Source organism: Neofelis nebulosa, chromosome 4, assembly GCF_028018385.1.
Source record: "Neofelis nebulosa isolate mNeoNeb1 chromosome 4, mNeoNeb1.pri, whole genome shotgun sequence".
Lineage (NCBI taxonomy): Eukaryota > Metazoa > Chordata > Mammalia > Carnivora > Felidae > Neofelis > Neofelis nebulosa.
The window spans coordinates 13103345-13117016 of record NC_080785.1 but is presented as its reverse complement, the minus strand read 5'-3'; the positions used below and the strand labels follow the sequence as shown (position 1 = coordinate 13117016).

The 13672-nt window shown below is 40.2% G+C and overlaps 1 protein-coding gene across 1 annotated transcript in view; it reads left to right on the top strand.

Moving 5' to 3' along the window:
* MGAM (maltase-glucoamylase) overlaps nucleotides 1-13672 on the top strand; it is a 92269-nt gene that overhangs the window by 74826 nt on the left and 3771 nt on the right. Inside the window, exons 41-45 of the mRNA XM_058724037.1 lie at nucleotides 2286-2434; nucleotides 3046-3130; nucleotides 3761-3817; nucleotides 11197-11321; nucleotides 12212-12300. Of these exons, the coding sequence (XP_058580020.1) occupies nucleotides 2286-2434; nucleotides 3046-3130; nucleotides 3761-3817; nucleotides 11197-11321; nucleotides 12212-12300 (505 nt within the window). The remainder of the gene's footprint in view (nucleotides 1-2285; nucleotides 2435-3045; nucleotides 3131-3760; nucleotides 3818-11196; nucleotides 11322-12211; nucleotides 12301-13672) is intronic.

Sequence of the window (13672 nt, the reverse complement as noted above, 5' to 3'; positions counted from 1 at the left end):
AAAGAAGACCAAGACCTCCTCAAACACTTCCAAAACATTGAAGAGGAGGGAGCACTCCCAAGCTCATTTTATAAGACCAGCATTACCCTGACACGAAGGCCAGATAAGAACCCTACAAGAAAACTATAGGTCAATATCCCTCATGAATATAGATCCAAAAATTTGCAACAAAATACTAGCACACCAAATTCAACACATTGGAAGAATCATACACCATGATCAAGTGGGATTTAACCATGGGATGTGAAGATGATTCAACATACACAAATAAATAAATGTAATACATCACACTAATAGAATGGAAGATAAAATTCATATGATCATCTCAATACATGCAGAAAAAATTTTTTTGACAAAATATAACCTCCTTCCATGATGAAAGCTCTCAACAAATTGGGTGTAGAAGGAATGTACCTCAACATTATAAAGCCATGTGTGACAAGCCCACACCTAATATTATGCTTAATGGTAGAAGCTTGAAAGCTTTTTCTCTAAGATCAGGAATAAGACGTGTGTGCCCACTCTCACTAGTCCTATTTAACATAGTACTGGGAAGTCCTAGTCAGAACAGTCAGGCAAGAAAAAGAAATGCAAAATATTTAAATCAGGAAGGAAGTAAAATTGTCTCTGTTTACAGTTTATATGATTTTATATGTAGAAAAACCTAAAGGTATCATTGAAAAACTATTAGAATGAAGCAATTCAGTAAAGTTGCAGAATGCAAAATCAACATACAGAAATCAGTTGTGTTTCTATCCATGAACAGCAAATATCTAAAAAAGAAATAAAGCAATCCCATTCACAGTAGCATCAAAACTCAATAAAAATGCTTAGGAATAAATTTAACCAATTTGTGTATTGTGAAGAATACACAAATAAATGGAAAGATATTCCGTGTTCATGGATTAGAATTAACATTATCAGTGTCCATACTACCCAAAACCATTTATAGATTCAATGCAATGTCAAAATCCCAATAGCACTTTTCACAGGAATAGAAAAAACAATTCTAAAATTCACATGGAATTACAAACAACCCCAAATAGCTAAAACAATCCTGAGAATGAAGAACAAAGCTGAAGGTATCACGCTTCCTGGTTTCAAACTGTATCACAAAGCTATAGTAACCAAACAGTATGCTATTGACATAAAAATAGATAAATGGAATAGAATCAAACATACAGAAATAAACCTTGCACTTACTATGGTTTGACAAGAGAGGTAAGAATACTCAGTGGAGAAAAGACAGTCTCTTCAATAAATGCTGTTGGGAAAACTGGATAATGACATTCAAAAGAATGAAACTGGACCCCTATCTTATACCACTCACAAAAATTAACTCAAAATGTAGTAGTAATTTAAATGTATGACCCAAAACAGTAAAACTTCTAAAAGAAAACATAGGGAAAAAGCTACTTGACATTGTCCTTGGCAATGATTTCTTTGGACATGACACTGGGAGCACAGACAACAGCAATAAAAATAAGTAAGTAGAACTATATCAAACTCAAAAGCTTCTGCACAGCAAAAGAAATAATCAAAAAATGAAAAGGCAGCCTATGAAATGGGAGAAAATATTTGTTGTTTTTTAATTTTTAAAAAATGTTTTATTTTAATTTTGAGAGAGAGTGAGTGGGCAAGGGGAAAAGAGAGAGGGAGACATAGAATCCGAAGCAGGGTCCAGACTCTGAGCTGTCAGCACAGGGCTCAAACCCATGAACTGTGGGATCATGACCTGAAGCAAAGTCAGACACTTAACTGACTGAGCCACCCAGGCACCCCAAATATTTGTAAACCATCTATCTGAAAAGGAATTAATATCCAAAATATGTAAGGCACTCATTCAAATCAGTAGCAAAAAGCCACAAACAACATGATTTAAAAATGGGTAAAGGACCCACACAGACATTTTTGCAAGAAGACATACAAATGGCTAACAGGTACTTGGAAAGAGCATCATGTTTTAGTGAACCAGATTCCTCAGTGTTCTTTACATTATTTTGTTTGTTTGGCTAGGCTGTGTTGTACCAAATATATACCCAAAAGAATGTCTTATAGAGAAATTTCATCAGCTGTATTGGGAAAGCGTCAGTGACTTCTTTAAGTATATTAAGAATATTCTTTGCCTCAAAAAAAAGTCTAAAAAAAAAGAATATTCTCAGTCTCATCTGTAATCAATTTTGGTTTAGCTATATATGATCTTCATTTGTAATAAACGTTCAGGGACTTCTTTAGGTCCCCAGGTTCCCTTAGTGAGCTCTAAACATTCTTCTTTTCTTCTTTAGAGGCAAGACCCTGTGTCCTGGGATGCAACCTTTGTGAATATCTCCAGAAGTGTCCTGAAGACCAGATATACCCTGTTGCCATACCTCTACACCCTGATGCACATGGCCCACACGGAGGGCAGCACTGTCGTCCGGCCTCTTCTCCATGAGTGAGTGTCAGATGGAATCCCAATGACTAATGAATAATATCATTCTATGTAGTGGCTCCTGAAGAAAAAATTTCCTCCAAATTAAGTTAAAGACACAATTGCCCTTTGCCATAAGCTTTCTGGGACAGACCATACATTATAATTCCTTTCAGCACAGTGTCAGTCATGCACTAAGTCCTTGACAAAAGGCTACTGAATGAAAAAAATTCAAAGTGATACAGTACAACACAGAATAATTTCTTTCTAAGTTGGACATATGAAAAGCTACCTATCTTTTGTAGCCGCTCAGGTCACAAGACAAGGCCAGATGTGAGGGCTGAGGATGTGAGGGCTGAAGGCCATTCTTGCATTTAAAATATGCCATGGTTAAGAAACATGGAGGTATTGATAGGTGAGAACATGTCTAAGTTCATCCATTTCTGGGGTTTGAAAACATGATAGACAGAAAGTAAGTATACAGCTGGTTAAGGGAGACATAGGGAAAGAGTAAAGGAAGACGAAGAACGCAGCTGGATTTCTGACTTGGGTCTGAACTTGAGGAGTTTTCTTCAGGGTCTTGGCCTGAAGCCCTGTTGGGTTCCTGATTGTGGTACCTTGGTTTCTCTTTCCAGGTTCGTGTCAGACCGGGTGACCTGGGATGTGGACCGTCAGTTTCTGCTGGGCCCAGCCTTCCTGGTCAGCCCTGTCCTGGAGGCTGTGAGTACGGAGGCATCTGATGACTAGAGAATTACAGCTCTGAGACCCAGTGACTAGAGGCAACAAAAGAGGACTGGTCTGCTGGGGCTCCTGAGATGTGGTCTCTTACCCCATTAAAACAAATTTTGCAGGATTGTTTGTACCATGTGCATAACCTTGTTGCCAGCTAGCCCTTCCCTTCCTTCTGTAAGACATCCTCAGGAAGCAAAAGCCATATTTCACTTTTTCTATTGATGTATGTAGGCTTCTGGTTAAAATACCAACCAATTGCATTCTCCCCAAAACTTACTGCACTAATCAGAATCCCTGAAGTACTGGTACCATAAAATCTACAAAAAAATTTTTTCTGCCCAAGACCCAACCTCAATTTATCTCTTTAGAGAGAATATGGGGTGACTGTCTAAGCAGATGATTTTTCCCCACAGTCCTGATCCCAAAGGGCTTTATGGAAACTGCCAGTCTGAGGCAGGCAAATCTCCCATTTGGGAAGAAGGGAGGGAAGAAAGGTTTCCCCAACATTGCTGGTCTTTAAAAAGATGAGCACGTTGGTCCAAGACCACCACTATTGTTTTGATCCTTTTACTGTACAAATGGGTACCTTGCCCAAGCCTTGTTTGTGTTTAATTTTAGAATGCCCGAAACGTCACTGCATATTTCCCCAGAGCCCGCTGGTATGATTACTACACGGTAAGTTTTTCTGATGATTTATACAATTTGGGGAAAATGGTAGAGTGAACAGGCTTTAGAATCTGATAGCCCACTGGTCGAATTCTGGCGCTATAACTCATTTGATGTATGATCTCGGACAAGTCACTTTTAACCTTGTAGCCTCAATTTTTTTTCACCTCCAAATTGGATAAGAGCAGTCTCCTCACAGAATTGCTATAAAATAATTTATTTTGTGAGTGTTCTTTATGTGTGAGTTTTCATCTTCCTCTATACCACCACTATTCACAATGGTGTGCAATGGAGAACACTGGAAGACACTGGAAATTGTTCTGTAAACTGTAGTTTTTGTTCATATCCTCCCTTCGGGACTGTCAGTTCATATGTATAGGAGCCTTTCCTCTCTGTCTTTTTATTAAATGTCTCCGTCTGTAGCACAGATGCTCAAGGAGTTGTTAAATATAATCTCCCGAGGTAAGCATAGTCTTGGGCAGTGTGTAAAATGCACGTGGAGGTACGGGACCCAACCGTTGTGTGTGGAAGCAACACAAGTGTATTCAGAAATGCAAGATGAACACATCATTCTCTGTCCTAGAACATCTGCAGGCTAGTCTGAGCCCGGGAGACTCAGCTGGGAAAATGGGGCCTCTCAAAGCAACCTCAGGGCCGTTTGCTCCCATGGGGACACAAGTCAGGCTTCGATTCTTGAGGAAAATCAAAAGAGGCGTTTCCTCTCCTTGTAACCGGGCCTACCTTCTGACTTTTCTGCAGAGAGCAAAGCAGAGGGCTCGAAATACAGCAAAAGGGGAACAGCAGGAGGGCAAGAGGTGGAACATACTCTGGTTCTTTCAGTCAGTGGCTTTGCAGTGGGATTAGGTGAAAACTGTACAAGGACAATGGAAGTCGTCCTCCTCGTCTCTGTTTCATGGAGCCCTGAGTCCTGACACTCACCCCACCACACACACATTTTTTTTTTCTGGGCTGGATCTGTCCTCTGGATGGCCCTACATTAGGACTCTGCTATGTGCTTCCCAACCAGGGCTTTCTAGGAGGGAACAGCCAACTGTTTTTAAGTGACCTAGCCCTTGTCCTGAATTTGCATGTTGACTGCCCCATTCACTGACAGTCCGTGATTCTGAGTACAGTGAGGTTCCCTGGTGCAGCAAGTGAGGTGCCTGGGCATGAAGTTTAAAAAGGTACTCCTTCTTAAGGCTGAGCCGGCACTTGCATGACCCTGAGAGTGAGCACTGCCTTAAATCGTGCACCCTAGGCACCTCGCTTATTTCATTCTAGTCCCAGCCTGGCCCAGGTGCAAGCCACCCTACTGAGCTCCAGGTACCGGAATACTGGAACAGTTTCCCCACGGAGTTCACCACCTAACCTGGAGCTGATATTTGTGTGTCTTGAACAGTAGTGCTTATGTACATGATTGTATGTACTATATGAAAGAAACTGATGTGTGAGAGCTAACAGAGGACGGTGTCCTGGAATTGTTGATTTTATACATGGCTTTTAAATAAAAGAGCTTTGGTTGAGGAAAGAAAGGGAAAAAAAACCCACTTAGGAAGCCACAGATTGATGGGGCAAGCCATTTGGGAAAAAAAAAGTAAGTTTTGATGTTAAATTCAAATGAAGATTCCATGGTTGGGATTAATGGAGAAATGTCTTCTTAGTTAATCTCCACACATTTCGGTGACTACTTTTGTAAAAGAGCAGAGGTTGGCAAACTACCACCCACAGCCAAATCAGATTCATACCTGTTTTTATAAATCATTTTATTAGAACACAGTCATGAACATTTGTTTACTTATTGTCCACAATAACTGTGCTCACAATACAACAGCAGAGTCCAGTGGTTTCACCAGAGACCATCTGGCCTGTAAAGCCTAAAACACTTACTCTCTGGTCCTTCATAGACAAAGTTTGCTGATTCCAGTTCTAGAGGACATACATACACTATGAGACCTAGCCTACCATCTGATCATTTCCTTTCCTGTGAAAAGGAACAAATTAATTATTCAGTATAAGGAGCAGTGTGGAATGTTAAAACATGGCATCAGAATTTAGAAGAAGAGGTGTAGATGTAGTGGTTAAAGAATGAAAGTCCCCTGGGGGAATATAAGATTGAAAAGGTACCTTGAAAGATATATAAGGTGCCAAAAATACATTAGGAAAGTAGAAACACCTCTACTGGTAAAAAGCCAAACGCTGGAGAAGGTCAAGCACTGGAAAATGGAAAGTGAAATTCACCATTCTCCCTATCTTCCAACCCTTGGCCCCCCTTCTAAAGCTAACCCCCATTAACAATCTGTTATATATCTTTGCTGATAAAAATTTGTACATAGACTAGCATTGTGTATTCTTTTTGTATTTACACAAGTAGTGTCTTACTGTACATGCTTTTTGGCTCCTTGATTAGTTCACTGAATAATATTTTGTAAAGATCTTTGTATATCAAAGGACTTTGAACTTGAACTCTTTGAATGTGAAGCTATCCCCCCCCACCTCCTTTTTTAAGCAACTTTATTATATTCCACTTATGCAATCATTTAGCAAACCCCTTGTGTTCTTGTTTTCTTTTTCTAAATAATGGTGCAAGTCTGCAGGAAACACCATTGTATCTGTATCTCTAAGTTTTTATCAGTAGGATTTCTGGGATTTAAAAATTTGACAGATATTGGCAGATTGCTTTCCAGAAAGGTTTTATCAGCACCCAGTCCCACTGACAGTTTACTGAAGTGCCAGGTAAAGATACTTAATATTTTAAAAGATGAAGAGGACGGATGTTTTTACAGATGCTAGCAAAAGCATGGAAGAGGCTTGCACTTGGCAAATAAGAATGGGGACTCGGGGCACCTGGGTGGCTCAGTCGGTTAAGCATCAGACTCTTGATCTCGGCTCAGGTCATGATCTCACAGTTTGTGAGTTTAAGCCCCGCATCGCGCTCTGAGCTGATGGCGCGGAGCCTGCTTAGGATTCTGTCTCTCCTCTCTGCCCCTCCCCTGCTTGTGCTCTCTTTCTCTCTCTCAAAATAAATAAATAAACTTAAAAGAAATTTAAAAAAAAGAATGGAGATTCAGGTCCCCTACTTGGAGCAGATGATTCAAGCACATCCTATTTCTGAACTAGGCTCCTTTGTTGTCACACAGGTTATTGTATGCTTAAATGAGGCAGGAGTTCAAGTGTAATTCATGCAATTCCAGTTTCTGGAGTTAGCCTAAGGCTCCGTCTCTTTCATTCAACAGAACTCTTCGTTAGCCTGAATTTCCATCTTGTGTATCCAAGGGTTCCATCTTACCTACCCTAGCATGGGCTCCACCCGGTAGTCATCTGAATTTCCAGATGGAGAAGATGCTTAATACAAGAATCCTCAAAGTAAACTGGCAACTTTCAAAAACAATTTACATTCCTACCAGCACTTAATAAGAGTGTTCATCTCCCTACATCTTTGTTGGGTTTGACTATTAGGTGTTTGTTTTTTTTTTTTTAATCTTCATATTCATCTTTGTATCACTCTTGGAGGCAATGTGGTTCCTAATGCTCATCATTGATTTGATTTGTGATTATCCTTGACAGGCTATTTATATTTCTGGGACCATTACTATTCTCTTACCAGTTTCTTATTAAGATATTTAAACTATTCACACTGATTTGAAAAGATCTTTAGATATTTAAGTCAATAACACTTTGCCATATTCATTGGAAATATTTTTCCACTTTGTCATTTGCTTTTTAATTGTTTCTAACTTTAGATAGAAATTTTAACATTTACATCATCAAATTAATGTTTTAAGTCACTGGAAAGAATTTATCAATAAAGGTCAGGATATAAATTTTTTCCCTTCCAAATTGCCAAATTTACCAATATTTTTTCTTTGCTAGACTTATGTTGTCATGCACTGCTCTTTTTTTTTTTTACACATCTCCAAATATGTATCCTCTTTAATGCTAATGAGATTATACACAGAGATATAATGAACACATCATTTGCGTTTACACATTATATTTTTAGAGTTTATCTAAGATTTCCCTTTACTATCTTTGATATGTTCATTTATGAATTGTTTATTCTGTCAGTCCTGAGCATTTTTAAGGACTGCATATTTAGACTACAGTTTGATATGTGTTAGACCAACATGCCATCCTTTTTCAGAAATGTTTTTGATTGCTATTTTTATATATTCTGCCAGATAACACTAAAACAATTTTATCAATCCAGAAAATAGAAATAAACTTGCACTACATGATATGATACATGATATCATACATATCATCATACATATTATATAGTATATAAATATTTTATATATGGGAAGAAATGAAAAAGTTACAGATTTATTCCTAGAGTGTATATATTGTTACCAAAAAAACATGTCCAAGAATGTTTCATAGCATTATTTGTAAACTAGCAAACAACTGGAAATAAACCAAATGATTAATAGTAAAGTAGATAAATAGATTATATTCTATTTTTAAAAGGAATACTATAGGTCAGTATAAGTAATGAACTATTGCCACACAAGTAAAAATGATGACTATCACAAACATAAGATTGAGCACAAAGAGCCAGATACAGGAAAGTTAAAGCATGTATGAAATATAACTTCAAAAACAGGCAAAAGTGACAGAAATCAGAGTAGTAGCTGCCTTTGGTGTGGTGATTATGAGAGGGAATGAGAAAGCCTCTGGGGTGCTGGTATATTCACTTCTTGATCTAGTTGGTGGCTTAAGGGGTCTATTCACTGGTAAAATTGTACTGAGCTATATACTTATGTTATTTCAAAGCTTAATGAGAAAATTTACATCCTCAGAGAGATAAGAAGATATACTGAAAACAAGAAAGCATGCTATAAGAAAAGGCATACTAACAACACCTTGGAAATTAAAGGCATGATACAGAAATTTAAAATTTTGTTTAAAAACAAATTATAATAGCACCTGCCCAGAAAATAGGACAAAAAAGCAAAGAGAAGAAAAGCAGGAGAGAAAACATAAGGAAGTCCCACTTAGCTTATAACTACCACTTTTTGCACGATTTTTTTATTCTGTCCAATGGAACTCGGGAATTAGCAAATGCCTTGAATGAAAGATAGGTGACGAATGTAAGACTCCTGGGGGGCCTGGGGACGTCAGTCAGCAAGCATCTGACTTTGGCTCAGGTCATGATCTCATAGGTTATGATCTCATGGTTTCTAACTTTGAGCCCCACATCAGGCTCTCTGTTGTCAGCACAAAGTCCGTTTCAGATCCTCTGCCTCCCTCTCTCTCTGCTCCTCCCCTGTTTTCCCTCTCTCTCTCTCTCAACAAATAAATAAACATTTTTTTTTTTAATATGAGACTCTTATCTTGGGGGATGGTTCCCATTTCTCCAGGAACATGACTCCTATCATAGCAGCCTTGGTAGCTATGAATTCCCGTCCCTGCACTGTCCCATCTGTATTCATCTCACTAGCAGAAGCAACAGGCACCCCTTACTGCTTGGCCTTTAGGCCTGGCTTGTTTTGTGAAGTGGCGGGTGCCTTGAGGCAGGAAAGGTTGACGTACTTCAGTAAGGCTGGGCCTTCATCTGCACTGACTCTTAGGTTCTCCAAATAAGCTACAAAAACCGGCACTTTCCATCTCCTTCTAGAGTTCTCACCCTGACTCAGGCATGCCGATGTGATTGAGCATGCCGTGAGGTGTCTTCTATCCATTCCCCCTCCTTTCTGTCATACTGGACACTGCAGTTTGTAGACTTCATTCAGGAGAGGGGGAGGCATGGGACTATTCTGCCTTGTCTTCTTGATTACCTGGCCACCTATTTTTATGAAGCTTAAGACCAGGCAGTGTGTACGAATTAAAGTTTTTATCTACTTGTGGCCATTTTCTTTGTTTACAGTGTAGAACATATGTTGGGTTTTTAAAACCGTGCTTCTCCAGCATAATCAATGACTATGCAGTTGATGTAGATTCCCCTGTGCAAAGGCATTTGGGTTGTCTGTTCTTATTTTAATAGGGCTGCTTTTAAATTTTATCTTACAGCCGTTATCTTAATGGATGTTTAAACAGGAATTCCTTACACTAGCCTGGTCAGAAGCCATCTACAGGAAAGTAGACAAGCTGGTGACACACTGGGTCTTAGAAACGGAATCATGAGATTAAAATCACATCATATTTACGTCATGTGTGGTAGAAGGGAAATACCGTGGAGAGAAGTAAAGAATTTGGTAGGGAGATAACTCGGACAGCTTTACATATGTCGAGTTTCACTTGACGGTGGGATAATCAATGGAGGAAATGTCCGGTGTTCATAAGATATCAGAGTGAAATGTCGTTAGAGATCACATAATCGAATTTTCTCACGTTATCAGTGAGAAACCTAAAGAAGCCCAGAGACGTGGGGCTGGAATTTTATTAAATCCTGTGGACTTTGGAGTCCTGAGGCAGGCCCGTGAAGCAGAGTCCGCCCCAGGGAGCATGGCACCCGTCACCGTGCATCCTCTTGACCACCTACCCCTACAGTTCCTACAGGCTGAATATGTCCAAAATGAACATAGGGGACCAGATGGAGGAGTGTTATGGTAGCTTTCCTCCTTATCTTTAAAATAGCAGTTATCAAATGGGGGTGTTTTGTCATGGGGACATTTGGCAATGTCTGGAGACCTTTAGATTGTCACGTGTGGTGGTGGGGCAGGGGGCATCTAGTGGACAGTCAGAGGTAAGCGTCTGAAAAGCATGGGACAGCCCCCACAGCAAAGAATGATCTGGCCCCAAATGTCCACAGTGCTGGAGCTGGGAAGCCCTGCCTGAGGTAGAAGAAATGTGGAAGGCTGGCTTCTTAGAAACTGAGCCTGGCTCAGAGTAAGAGAGCCCTGCCACACAGGAGGCAGGATGAAAACGTTAAACATAAAGATAAGGATTTGTAAAGTGAGTCAGCTCCGTTTAGTACTATCTGTCAAGTAGGAGTCAAGGTGTCAGTTAAGTTGGTGGGGTGGGGAGTGGAGGCGGTGAAAGGAGACAGAGCGGGGACAAAGTGAAAGGGAAGGTCTAGAAATGCCATTGCAAGGTGTGTGTTGGGAGCCAACCAGAAATAAGTAGGAGGATTGCTCAGCCGCCCCTGGCAGTGCTCTCTGGCACAGAAACAGGATGTGGGGGACGTAGGCAGAGATCCACGCTAGGATCTCTTGTCCTAAGTACAGTAGAAACCCCGAGAGACATGGGGTCCTGCGACGATGTTGTAGCAGCCGTGCAAGAGTCCACGCAGTAGCTGAGTGAATGTCAAAAAGTGTAATAGCAGCTGTGTGCTGAAGGGTCACGGACAGACAGCAAGTTCGGGAAAGCGGGCAAGACGTCTGGTAAATGCATCGTTCAGTGAGATCTGTTCACTCCCTCATCCTGTCTTACCTTCCTCTGGCCCTCAGGGTGTGGACATCAAAGCAAGGGGAGAATGGAAGGCCTTGCTGGCCCCTCTTGAGCACATTAATCTACACGTCCGTGGGGGCTTCATCCTGCCCTGGCAAGAGCCTGCACAGAACACCCACTTAAGGTAAATGACACGACAAGATTTCTCCTTTACCGCCAGTTAGCTCAGATCCGGGTGAAGCCTGACGATTTGTGTGTAAGCAATGCCTGATTCACGCTAGTTTTAGAAGACTTTCTGCATCTTAATTGACTCTGCTAAGAAACCTGTTGCTGGAAAATTGTGTAAGCCACATCGCCATTGATGCCTGAGGCATCATATATAGGATTTTGAGATTTTAAATCTAAGTCTATAGAATAATTAAAAATAGGTAACATCGAATGAATGCTTGCTCTGTGCCTAAAACTCGACTAGTATGGAGGTTTCTTTTTGGAAATTATTTTTCTTAACAAAAGGAGAAAATAAACTCTGTGACATGAGTACTCTTATCCCCATTTTACAGATGAGCAAAGAGAGGCTTCAGGTGGCTAAGAGATTTACTCAGAGTCACACACTTAATAACTAGTTGAGCAGGAACTAAAATCCATGTCTGCCTGATGTCAAACTAAAATTCTTGGGTCCATACTCATTTAATTCAAGAAATTCAGTTAAAAACTGAAGAACTTAGGACATTTGTGAGTGGAGCTCACCTTACATGTGCTTAGGAAATTAGGTCATGAAAAGAGAAAGATCACTTCAGGATTTTTCTCACAGATCCAGTGAGTTGGCTTGCAGTTTCTTGCCATACTTTTAGAGCACTTCTAAAGGAAAATTCCATTCATTCATTCATTCATTCATTCATTCCTGACATAAAGTAAGATAGCCACAGAACTAGAGACAGAACTAGAACCAGATGACAAGTCTCTTGAATCCTACTACCCAGTATTTATACCATGAAGCCCTTCTGTTAGGCTTCTATGAAAACCCTTGGTTTATGGTTTTGTTTTTAGCTAATGGCTCTTCCTACCCCATTGCAGCCGTCAGAAATTCATTGGCTTCAAGGTTGCCTTGGATGATGAGGGGACTGCTAAAGGTTGGCTCTTCTGGGATGATGGGCAAAGCATTGGTGAGTAAGGGTTGCCTTGGATTCATGTCAATACCACTGACTAGGGGGGCAGGCCTGCTTTTTTTTCTTGTCCATGTTAAAACAATGTTGCATTCTGAAACATGGCCATTTGTTACTTTAAGTGCATAATACACATTGTGTATGATCTTTATGCCTCATGTAGAGGAAGCAGAGCTCTGAATGTCTCACCATTACCCAACTGTCCTAATTCACTGTGGGAGATAGCAGTGTAGAAGCCATAGGAAAAGTTTCTTTGTAGCCAACTGAGATAGACTTCCCTATGGTTTATGTTCAAGGCCACATTCCCTAATTACAAGGCTTACTATCCCAATAAGAAAGGCAGTGCCTCTATCAGCTGTGCTATTTATCTGGAGGGATTTTCCATTAGGAGTTTATAGGAATTGGTAAACTCTCGGGAGGAAGGCTTAAGTACCATTAGCTATGTCTAAGCCAATGCTATCCAATGCAGTGATGGAAGTAAGTCAGTATCTGTGTTGCCCAATATGGTAGCCATTAGGCATAGGTGACTATTAAGCACTTGAAATGTGACAAGTGCTTCTGAGGAACTGAATTTTTTAATTTTGTTTAATTATAATTAATTTTATTTTAAATAGATACGTATTGTGCGTGGTTACTATCTAGGACAACACAGCTCTAGAGGGTAGCCAGTGCCCCCGGTTGAGTGGTAAGCAAATTAGAAAGAGTCCAGAATATGTGGAAGAGTGAGAAAGCCCCAAAGGTAGGAGGTAGGGTGGGGATACCTATACTAGATATACCGAGCTCATAGTTTCCCAGGACAAAGAAGTCTTTTTTTTTTTTCTTTTCTTTTTTTTTTTTTTTTTTTTTTTTTTGTATTCTTTGTTCTCTGGAGATTGCATTGAAAAAATTACCTAATACTCCTCAAGATAAGCTGACCAAGACACCAGTGTTGATGTTTGTGATGGGAGTGTACGTGCATGTATGTACACATATGTGTGCCTCTGGCAGGTGGAATCTGGAAATTTTGAGGTGACCAGGAAGATGTTGGGAATGGGAGACCATGAGTAGGAAACGTGGATTAAGAGTGGTGTCAGGAAAGTGCATTATGTGAGGTTACTCTGTTAGATATATTGATACTCTTTTCAAACATTTTGGGTGTGGGACACCTGGATGGTTCAGTCAGTTAAGTGTCTGACTCTTTATTTCAGCTCAGGTTATGGTCTCATGGTTTGTTGGTTTGAGCCCCAAGTTGGGCTCCGTGCTGGCGGTGCAGATTCTCTCTCTCCGTCTCTTTCTGCCCCTCCCTTGCTTGCACACGTGTGCTCTCTCTTTCTCAAAAACCCTTAAAAAAAACCACATTTTGTGTAAACAGAGTTTGGGGCAAAGTCTGACT